Source organism: Strongylocentrotus purpuratus, unplaced genomic scaffold, assembly GCF_000002235.5.
Source record: "Strongylocentrotus purpuratus isolate Spur 01 unplaced genomic scaffold, Spur_5.0 spur5_scaffold_9, whole genome shotgun sequence".
NCBI classification, from domain to species: Eukaryota; Metazoa; Echinodermata; class Echinoidea; order Camarodonta; family Strongylocentrotidae; genus Strongylocentrotus; species Strongylocentrotus purpuratus.
Window position 1 is genome coordinate 20,933,791 of NW_022145615.1, and position 12,443 is coordinate 20,946,233.

At 36.7% G+C, this 12,443-nt stretch overlaps 1 protein-coding gene across 2 annotated transcripts in view; it reads right to left on the reverse strand.

Moving 5' to 3' along the window:
• LOC576939 (COUP transcription factor-like protein) overlaps positions 1–11,931 on the reverse strand; it is a 50,645-nt gene extending 38,714 nt beyond the window's left edge. For both annotated transcript variants that reach the window (XM_030976931.1, XM_011664260.2), the window contains exon 1: positions 11,423–11,931. In XM_030976931.1, coding sequence (XP_030832791.1) covers positions 11,423–11,435 — 13 coding nt within the window. In that variant the 5' untranslated portion in view covers positions 11,436–11,931. The remainder of the gene's footprint in view (positions 1–11,422) is intronic.
• Positions 11,932–12,443: the final 512 nt, after the last annotated feature.

Here is a 12,443-nt window from a genome sequence, read left to right on the forward strand (position 1 = left end):
GCGGGTCAACCTGAAGGGCAGGGTCGGCTCACCTAGCGGGGTGCTATGGCACGACCTGATGCTCTAACATCTAACCTCCGAGTGGCAACCTGAAGCGCGAGAGAGGTGAGCCAGTGCGCCCCTGTGTGACTCGCCTGCTCAGCAGAGCGGAGTAATCGCAGCTAAACGGGGGCGTGAGCTCTTGTCTGTGTATGTGAACTTTGACACTAGCCGCTCAAACTGCATCGTTTCCATGACACCCACTGCCTTATATGGCAGGCGGTGTCAGCTAAGTTCGTGGGGTATATTGGTGACTGATGTTTAGATGGAAAGCTTACTGTACAGTATTTCTTACGGGCGCTGAAGTGAAAAGAACACTCACTTGGATATACAGCTCTCTGATTGGCGGAGCAGTAAGTATTTACTCTAAAGTGACGTAGAACTTCGTGTAGTATTTCAACCAATCATACTAAAGCACACTGGATTGTGCATGTATGTGACTCAAATAGATATAGCTCTTTTTCTTCTGCAATTTCTCTACTCGGCTTATTTTTGGACTAGGCATTTAAACCTTCCAAGTCCCGTTCTGTGACTTTTGCAGGACAGTCACATTTGTGGGATATAGGAATTGTATAAAATAATATACAGTGGAGTAAAATATATGAACATTTTATATTGTGAACTCTTCTCTACGTAAATGACAGAGACGAAACAGAAATAAGTAAACATTAATCTTTCTAACATAATATTTGTTTCCGAGAGGGGAGTTAGAACCGATGCCCAGACCGATGTTTCCTTTTTTTAATGTCTGCTGTTACATATATCCCGTCTGTTTGATAAAAGTGCACAAGATGAAAACCTACAAACAACGTTAAAAACAACGTTGAACTTTTCATTACATCATGTAATTTATTATCGTAGACCAAAATCAACAGTTTGCATCATGTGATTTTATTTGAATTTATATGATTTAAGGTGATTTTATGATTGGTACATCTAAAAGACAGCAATCACAAAATCAAACATGGAGACGGCAGAATAAACAGACGTCAACAAATTTTAATCACCGTGGATGAATAGAAAACACGGACAAAACAGACACAATCAACGCTAGAGGCGTTGATGAAAATAACAGTGATCTATGACTTAATGAAAGCAGAATAGCTGTGAGGTTCAAATACATGGTCATGTGGCCTCAGCCTCGACTGGGTTGTCGGGATTGCTTTGCCTAAGATCTTTGATTTGATTGTACATGGGTCTTGGACCCTGGATAAGGGCTGATCTTTGACTCTTCAGTAAACACACCCCGTGATCCATTATGACATGCGGCACAGACCCCGTTATATTCTCAAGACCCAAGTTCAAGTGCATCTCTATCTAGTTCAAATAATGCCCTACTCCACCAATATGCGCTCGTGTCCCCATCTGTCTTACCTCACTGTATCGCAGAGTTTCGTACTAGGTACAGACTTGTGCTTTGGAACATGCAGTAACAGTTTGTAGGTGTTTTGTATATATATGGATATGAATGAAAAAGACAATACGTTTTCAAAATTTGAATAGAATAAAAGAATGACGATGGTCGGCATATCAAAATGTTGGTAAATTTTTACACAATGTAATAACCTTTTCCGTTACAAATTTATTAAAAAATATATGTGCAGTTTTAGGCCTTCTGTGCCCACCAGCTTACATAGGCGACAAATGATTCGCGCAGTACATAGTTGTTAATATTGTAATGAGTTTTCGTGACTATCATATGGAATTATTCATATGGAAGGCAGACCAATATGGACAAGGACAAGCATGGAAGGCTTGGATTTACTCAATTTGACACGACAATCCTAAACGCCAGACTACAGTTGGTCTTCACATAAAGTACTTCATTGGATCCTGTGTAATTTCTACGACCAAATATTCAAGTAGCATTTTCGTAAGACAAAACTGTCGTATAAGTTGCCGTAAACTCCCTCTGATTTTTTTCTTCTTCAGTTGTTTCATAGAGAGATATCGTAAGCAATACTTAGAGTTCAAAAGCAAACCACACAGTAGGTGGAAGCATTCTGAAAGGGGGAAAGAGTATGATCATATCGAAAGTTCATAGCTAGGGCAGAATTTGGCATTCATACCCCCCCCCCCCGCCCCCTAGGACAAAATTAGGTCGCCTCTCTGTTCAAACTTGTTTTTCTTCTAAATCAATTCATAATCGGCTTGGATGATGATGATGATACTGTTCAATATTTCTGATCAAATAAAGTTGTGAGTTGGAATAGAAATGAAGCTTTGGTCCTCGTTTAAACATGCATGGCAATCTTACTTCTTAAGCCGTCATGAAGCACGCTGTGATCAGGGCTTTGCTATATCCCCAGTTCAGAGGTTCTTGTAAATATCAATTCTTAGCAGAGCCATAGTAATTTTCTTGTATTAGTGTATTTACAATAGTTTGTAATGATCTACTCGTTTCATATTCATGCATGCAGATCAGTTTGAAATGACACGAAACCTGTGTGACCAAACTCAAACGTGCTATCAGTCATTTCTTACCCTACCATTTTTTCTCTTCTTTGTTGCTGTCCCATAATATAATATTCTTTCAGTTTTTACCGTCTTAAAGTCGTTAATCCTACCTATTATTTATCAAACCGGACAAAGTCGTTATCATTCCATATTCTTTTTTTTTTTTTATCACGTATCATTCTCATGGCAACCACAGTGACACCGCTTGGTATATTTCTTCCTAAAGTCAAATCGGGGAAAACGCCCCTCATAGTATCTCCGCTGCCCGCCCCTCGCATCCGGGCTGTAACATCATTCAAACATGTAAAAGTAAAATGGGGGAACGCCCCTCACGCCATCTCCGCTACCCTGCCCCTCACATCCTAATGCTGGTTGCTACATCAAACATGAGGCAAATACCAGACGCAGTGAAGGATTACGAAGTGCCTGCCTACCAGAAGGTCGCGAAGGATTAGTTTATAAAACCCCCATCCCTTTTCAGGGCCGACGCTTGTTGTTTGGATTCGACCAATTCCCCTCCGCCCCACCTCCGACACCAGTCTGTCATTTATTAGGACTCGGAGGAAAGTAGGGACATTTCGGAAGACGAAGCGACCTACATTCCCACTTTCGTCTGCCTCCTTTACCATCGACGACAGTGCAAGCTTTGGTACGAGCACGATACATTTCGTTTCTATTTTCCAACCATTTTCCTAATAAGATAATTATAACAAATTATACCCAAAGAGCTAAGCCCACTAGAATGATACCGCTTTTTCAGAACCACCACACCGTCTCTCACCTGAATTATTTCTTACTATGGTATGATCAGGTAGTTGGAATGGATCTGACCTGTACCAAGAACTATCTTGCAATAACTTGTAATGTGTAGGCCTATATTATAAGCGTATAAGGTGACAGTTTACCACTAAAATGTTGAGGAAATCGAGACCAAGTTCTGTAATACTAGTTTCACCTCAAAATCAAGTGAAATTGACCTATATATTTAATAATAACAAGAATACTGAGTGTGAACTGTGAATTTTATTTCTCCTATAAAAAAAATAGGATAGCAGACATTTCAATGACATTTTACGATATCCCTTGTTTGTTACATTTTCTACTTAACTTAAAATACTGTCTCGCTAACATGGCAGACACCACCATATATCAACACAGACCACTAGCATACGAATTATATCAGAATTACACACACAACAATTAGAAACCAGTTGAGCATGAGCTTGATTTCCTTTCACTTCTATTTTCGAAATTCTGTTTAAATTGTTATCGTCCTTCCGGGAGGAAGACCGACACATTTGGACCGATGCCGACAACATAATCTATCTATATATTCACAGGCTTCCAAATGTTCCGTCGTGACAGCAAACGGGGAAAGCACAAACTTTTTCTACCAGGGATAATGATTACTGGCATGTTTCTGATTCTGTATTAGAATAAACGTAGTGTTACCTTTACACTTTGGCATACATGCATATACAGATCTTGGCCTTAGTCTTTACCTGAGGTTTCAAGTTTGGCATCGTGCCTCGTATGCCCACTGATCTATGTGACGACCTAGATTTAACAAAAAAATAATTGCCTTCTTTATTACACTTATTGACGTACATCATGTTTCCTAAGTGTAAATTGGTTCATGTATTTCCTTGGTCGGATATCTGTCAGGCGGGGGAAACCCCCCCCCCCCTCCTTTGCATTTACAAAAATCTTTTCTTTTACAACATTCTAATGCTGTATTGCAGAGGCTCGAGGTGACACAGAAAAAGGAACACCATCATTTTCCGTGAACTTAAAACCTTGGGGCGTCGGTAGTCACTTTAAGTACTATTGTGTGCCTTTGAAAAACACCTGCCTGTCAAGTTAGCACTTAAGATTTACAATTGATATTGTAAATTGTAATTCCGGTTTGGTATTGCCTTTAAACAGAGAGATTAATGTAATATGCACAGGTGCCATCCCCTGCTGAACATGCTCTTCGTGTACGGCCTATGAAGGAGAAAAAATCTTATATTGTGTTTCTCCTTTGCCATGTCTAAAAGGGACTTGATTCCCACATCAACCCAGATAGATATACCAATATTGAAGCCTTTTTTTCACCAATGAAATATATTCTTCCTGGGAATTACAAACCTGCGAGGATCCAACCCTCACCCACAAGCTTCTCTGCAGCATGGATTTCGAGAAATAGCCAGGCTAAATATAAATGTAAAACAATCGTACAGACATCATTATTTCCCCTAAATCGGTGAATAAAAAGTGTCGCTTTTTTAGTCTTCGCGACTTGAAGGTAAGCCTGTTCGTTTCCCCCTGCGTATTTGGCTTACCAGTTGAACGTGTATCGGAAAGAAAAATGGCCTTCAGTTTTTTTCTTCCTCCATGTAAATTCGGTAATACCGACTCGGCGGTCCCATAGCGTAAGAAGAGGGTAAGCTTTTTGGACATGCCTCTCTTTCCGTGAGTTTAGACGGCAGAGCCCTGGTTTTGGAATGGGACACCGACCAACAAGAGGAGTCGGAGTTTGGTTTCCCTTCCCCTTTTCTCGTCTCATCTTCCAAAAGATAAAATACGACGATATGCTCACATCTCCACATCGAGATGGGACTAGTTCTCTCTATCCTCGTCGTATAACGTCATAGTATGGATGAAAACATTTGATTTTTACTCCTAAGATGATATGATTATCCACTTTATATGTTAGGAGAGGGATAATAGTCGGATACGCTCGTGTAAACCACCTTCCGCCTTTTTCATCTTAATTAGATTTTTTCCAGAAGGAATGGTATTTAATCCACCATTTCGTATACATTGATAAGCACTGGTGTGTTATAATCACGCCCTTCTTGGGAGCGACAACGAAGAATAAACTGCCATTTATTTTGATATTATCTATTGTGGTAATTTTTCTGTGATAATAATTGCGAAAAACCTACTTTTCCCATAAAGTGGGAATAAACTTTTGTTACTTTTTTTTCTTCATAAAATGGTCATGACAAGTATGAATTCTCATTGATAGTTAAAAGTTATAATAATCTTCTTATAGCAAAATATATCAATCTCTATGACTTTTTAGATTGGCCAATATAGTTCTAAGATATACATTTTACAAATCAAGAACAAATCATTTCACGAAAAGAGGTAAGAAAATATATTCTAAATTTATGGGCAACAGTGTGCTATCATTCCGCATTTAATATCGTTTTCAGGATGATTTTTGGGTCATACTTGTCGACAACTTAATCGGCAATTACCCTATCATTGATATCAAAACGTCAATATAACTTTTCTTAATATTGGTGTCATACACGGTTTGTGGGCCTGCTTTAAAAAATATTAATTTCACTTTTTAATTGTAATATTTATCATAATTATGTAATGCAATGTTTGACTATTGTTGTTACCATGACATTCATGTGCCTTTGTTTATTTTTATTATTATTTTTGTTATTTTTGTTTATTCCCGGACCCCCATGGAAGACCAGTCGTGCCAACCCTGGCAGGGATGAAAATGGGCAATCCAGCCGCTTCTATTGTGTTTGTATCTATTTATGTTGTATACGTATTTTCTATTTTTTATGAAACGGAATATTGATACCACTTTTTTCACTCATATTGCTCATGGAAATAATAAAATGCACCTTCTATCCAAATAATAGGGCCTACTTCTTTCGTCCTTGTTCCCCTTTTCTTAACCCTCCTCTTTGGTGTTTAAGATTACAAGAAACAGGGTGATGAATCTACTTGATTATAAGAACCAGCCCGATATCAACAATTGCAGAATTTCTTCACAATGCTATATCCCGTTGCAAGCGATAGATATGTCAAAATTTGACAACAATGCATTGAAATGGTGTAACGTACATTTTTTTTGTCGATCGAAAGATGGAGATATTGGAGACGATGTCTGCCTCGAATCGCAAAGCCCTCATCCCCACGGGTCACCGATGGTATTCGAAGGGTGCTGTGCTGTTTAACTTTCGTCTCCCCTTTGGAAAATCAAAATCTTCGAATCTGTCCACCAGGATTGTTAGAGGATGTCCCGGCAAAAAAGCTTGATTTGTAAGATAACCCAAGATACAATTTCTAGATATAACAAATTCGTATTCCAAGTAGATTAAAGAAATCAGTAAATGGAATTCGAAGTTAGGATTTTGCGTAAAAGAAATATGTTTGTGTTAATAACTATCGTATCTTAACAACAAAAATGGTCAAAACTAATTAGCCTAATGTGATCGTTTTACTTTTAGCGGGTTGTCCCGGTTTATAAACCGAAAGATGAAGATGTATACGGTCACAAATATTCAATTGCTTCCAACAAATCATGGTTTTGTGGGAAGCAATTTTGAACTATTTGTGTATCTACAAAATTCATGTTCCATTGTTTTGCTCATGTTTTCCTTTGTAGTGAATGTGAGAAGAAAAAATCACGTCAAAGACAAAAATCATAAAGTCTGAAAGGAATTTATTTTGTCGGTCAGATTTTGAAAGAGATACCATTTTGTCTCGCTTAACTACATGCATGATTCATTAAATATATCACAAACTATAAACAAAGCATAGTTAGAGTTACGAATCAGAAGGAAAAATAACCCAAATGAAACGTTGAGTTATTTTATACCACCCTTACCTGTTGTATAACATTTAAATGGGACCTACTTATATTACATACGTATACAGAAGGTCACGTGAAGTTTCAATATATAATGTATAGAAAATCTAATGACATCCTTGCTCTTAATATTAAACTAGATGATATTTCTTTAGAGAGAAAGACATGTACGAAATTCCTTGGTGTCTGTATCAATGAAAAACTTGACTGGACCGACCATGTAAAACACATTGTTACACCAATCTCCAGAAATATTGGCGTACTGTATAGAATAAAATGTTTTGTTTCTGATAAAATATTACTTATGCTATATAATAGTCTAATTTTACCACACATCTCTTATTGTAATATTTTGTGGGCAACATCCAAGTGTGTGACTAATAATATTCTTCTGCTGCAAAAGAAAGCTGTACGCATATGTACCCGAGCTGGTTATCGTGACCATGCTACCCCACTATTTGTTAAACTGAAATGCTTAAAGGTTGATGATATTAACTTACTCCAAATCGTCATATTTATGTTCCGTTTTAATATCAAATTATTACCTACGTCATTATCTTCAATGTTCCAACCTAATAACATGGTTCATTCGTATTCAACAAGGCAGTCATCGAATTTACATGTGGTCAATCCTCACACTACATTAGCCCAGAAATCAATCAGACACAGAGGTCCAGATGTATGGAATTCTTTACCTAATGATATTAGAAATATAAAATCAACAAACTCCTTTAAAAGAGCACTCAAATGTATAATCATTTCACAGATGTAAGATATTACTTACATTATAATCTATATATCAGTTTTAATGAAATCTAACATAATTTTGTTACTAGGCTTAACGAAATCCTTTTTTTTTTTTTTCTTTCTTTTTTTAACTTTGTAAATAGTGTAAATAGTTCACTACAAAACTTTAGTAATTTTATTTGTCATATATTATATATTTGAAAGGTGTTGTAACGACTCTATTTGCTTATGTTTCATCACCTTTGTGTGTTCATTCTTCAAACTGTATATTAGTTGCAACTTGCCTTTGATAAAACAATGTTATATTATATTAATTTTTCATGTGATGTTAACTTCAATGAAATGTGAAATTGTGAACATGCATAAATAAATAAATAATGACCCCAGCTAACATTTATAGAGACGCGCGCTATCATTATCCAAGCAACCGAATGAATGCAACATGGTGGAAACGTTCACATCGTTTTGCACTTTCTCCGCTCTTTTCATTTTGCCATCTCCGTGCGGGTTATCTCGATTGATTGCCGTTCATGTATTCAGCGACCATCGACCTGAACCCATGATGTTACTACAGACAACGCACAAAATGTTGGCACATTAATTTTTGTTTCGCGCAATCAGAGAAGCTGACTTGCCCGCATACAACAAAAATCGATCATAAGCAATTTTTGACCTTGAGCTATATTTGAATGAAATTATAATTTCAATGGTAAGTCTGATGCAGTACGGGGTCAATCGCCTGATACTATTAGTCTACTTTCGAGTCTTCGATCCCGTTTTCAATTTCAAGATGGCACTTTGTTCCATGGTATAATTCCACAAAGCTTTGTCCTTTTTACCCGTTTAGTTGATTAAATGTTCATGAAACATCCTGGGTGAAGGGCAAGCGAATTAACAATCAAAACAAGCACCGTCATGAATTGAGAAAAGTAATTGCGTCTGGATATTAGGTTATGTCTCACACGACCCACATTTCCTTTAAGCAGTAGGTATTTCCCCCGTTTGCTTGGTCTTTTTGTGTTACTAAAAAGGTTAACTAACCATGATAAATTTGCAATTACTTGTACACTATTATATTGACTGTCACTTTAAGTTGACATTTGTTGAATCCTCTAATCTCAATCCTGATATTTTCTTCTGAGCTAGCGATAATGTGCAATTATTATATAAGGATCGGTTTGTCTCGTACATGTATCTTGGAGCGCTATTCAGAGATGTTAATGTGCTTACATCATCCCTTTATGCATGAACTGAACTGTAGCTTGTACTTGTCATTCATAATCATAATAAAGCATGATTGCATGCCAGTTGTGTACTTTCGCAATATCTCTCACGAATGCGCATTATCACATTACAATTCAATGTTTAAGTAGGGACTTGGAATGGATGGTTTAAGGACAAGGGAGACTTAATAAACTCTTATTATTATAAATATATTATTATAATAAATTATTCTAACTAATGTAATTTACATTATCATTATTATCGTCATCATTATAATTATTACTGTTGATGTCGTTTCCATTTATATTACTGAGGTTATCCATGATTTTGTATCTGAATAGATCCATTTAAAAAACAAACCCCAAATTATGTTACTTTACTTATAGATTCATACTATTTGGGAATCGTGTGAAGAAGAAGAAGCGGTATTGGTGTAGCCAGCAAATTATGATTGCTTAACAGTCCATGGTCAATTACACAACCGTATGTAGGTCCTAACCCTTTATTTGTTACGACACAAGCTTGAATCAAAACACGTCGGATCAGGGACCCGTTTCACAAAGCCATTTTTTCAATGACAAATGACAAAAAGCAGTGACAAATCTGCTGATGACATATGATACGAGACAATGTCATTTATATACAAAATACATACAAAAGGGTCAACCTCTATAGAAGGATTATGCTACCTTTCAGGTTGTCAAATATGTTTTTAATGTGTATTTTATGCTATATAGCTGATTGTTATATGAAATAAAATTGAATTGAATTGAAATTAAATTGATGACCAATCAGAAGCAAGGATTTCACTAGCTTACAACAAAAACTGTAATTTGTCACTGATGACAAGTAATGTCAAATGGAGCCCAGCTCTGCGGTATAAGATCATACCTTGTACAATGCGGGAAGGACTTTGTAGGTGTTAAATGTGGAATGAAAAAAAATAGTTTCACAGCTTTTCATTTTGTTGAGTTAGCAACGAGTTTTGGGGAGATAAGAAACACTTAGATAAAAAGATACATTTAACGATTACTACATGTTTATGCTTTAAAAATAAAATATATTTAGAAACCGTTTTGTTCATTCATGTATACTATTTTCAAATATTACGTATAAAACACCCGGAAAAAAGGGTATTGTCGATTGCAGATGCTATCATTCTTCATTCAAATACCTCTTATACAAAAAGAGATAAGGACAAAACGAATCATAATATTACCATGCATTCCTGTATTATTCTAACGATTTTTGTTGTTTTAGGTGTGGTTTTGTAGGTGTAGTAATTCAGTATTTTGTTATTAATATAAATAATTGATAATAAATATTGTATGATTCAAATAGTGTTTAATTTGAAATTTCACATATATGTACAATTTGTAATTATTGCATTATTAAACTTATGTTTTAAACTGTTATTGTATTATGCAAGGCTTTCTTGAAAAGCAAGTCCACTGGGTTTAAAGTGTACTGAATGAAACTACCCTGTTGAAAGAAATCGTGAATAAATAAATAAATAAATAAATAAATCGGTAATAACTAAACGTTCATGCCTGAATGAAACTGAGTTCAGTTCGCCGGACAATATTATAAGGGAAGACTGGACTGAGTGAGATATTGTGAAATACCTTTGATTGTGTCAAAAGTCGTTTGTTCAATGATATTAACGAAGGGAAAGAGGTGCCTTGCCTTGCCAGATTGTCGATGATGAATCGACTATTTTTTTGTATACATGTTTATCATGCTCTTACTTATTGTGAAGCCAGACAACTGGCGATCGAGATTCGTCGCTTTTGACACCTATGCTAAAATCTTACTTCATATTAATTCTGCTTCAGTGCTACTTCAGGAAAATTTTGTAATTAAAAGAAATAATGTCTCCATAGTAAAACGAGACAACTCCCCTGGGTTTGTCAATTACGTGTATCTATATGGACTACATTACATTTTAATAGTAACTTCTTTAATAATTGTAAAAATGGAAGAAAACGTTATTTGATATTTTTTCTGCATTGCACAATTATAAATCAGAAAATAAAAGATTTTCAACCAATTATTGTATTTATCATGTTATGATTATGACCATAATTTCAAAGATAACTCAATTTATTATCCCCCAAATGGCAAATGGTTATTGTAATAGCCTAATGGTTCACATCGACCTGTATACAGTAGATATGTAAAGCGCTTAGAGACATCGCTATATTTAGCGGAATATTATTATTATTATTATTATAGAAAAGAATAAATAAATGAATACAAAGGAATAAATGAATGGATGAAATACAGTCATACAAATAATGTCAAGAGATAAACGTGGTGAAAATAAAAATTTGTATTGATATCACATACCATGTAGAACCATGAAGACGAAGAATCTTGGCAATTTTCTTTCTTAAAAAATTAAGGCGAACAGAACCTCTCCTATATTTATGTAGTTGATGATTTTGATGCCACTAGGTGACAAGATAAGAGTGTTTTTTTTTCTTCAAATTCTTCTCAAAGTCCAAGAAAAAAAAAATCACCATAAATGTCTACACAACGAGAGCTCACAGTCAATTGCTTTCCTCTTCTTTTTTTCCTTCCTTCTTTTTGCCTTTTCCTTGCCTCGTTCTCCGGCTTGTTGATTATGTCACCTTGCTTGATCTATACCGGCGTGAAAGCATGTACACACGAAATACTTGACTGTACGTCCACCAAACGACACTGGCAGATTGCCCTTAGATGACCGATAGCTGAAGGTTCACATTTCCTCATGGACACACTGAATACCAAGCGCTCCAACACAAGGAAGGCGACTGACTGAATCAAGTTGGTCGGGGACAGAGCAGAGTTGGGAGATTTCTTTCCTTCCGACAGTGCGCCACGCGACATGCCATCAGGAGCAGACGACACAATGTTTATAAGGGTGGCGGTAATGAGTGAAATTTGTGTACGCCACGGCACGGCGTGCTAATCAGTTAACGAATGAATGCACGTAATCAGATAGCAGACGAGCGGCTTGCAGTTTTGATTGGTTCGCGGGGGTTTAGACCCCAGAGCGTAGTCTTTCCATTGACGGTCAGTTTTTGTTAGCCCTACAGCGTCATGATGCACGGGGATGTCCAATTTTGATTGGGCAATGGAATGTGATAGATTTCCACCGCACCGTGCAGGGCTCGGGTTGCGGAGAGAGGCGATATTTGATATGAGTCATTTCACATTCCTGTTTGTAATCTACGTGGTCAAGCGCAACCCAATGACCATGACCCGGTTTCACCCCTCAATACCAACGGTCGACAGTCACGTGTTGATGTTGACCACTAACAACAATGCGCTGTCTAGCCAGCGAGCGGAGCTGTTACGTAATAGGCTTTGCGGGTCAGTTCGGGAC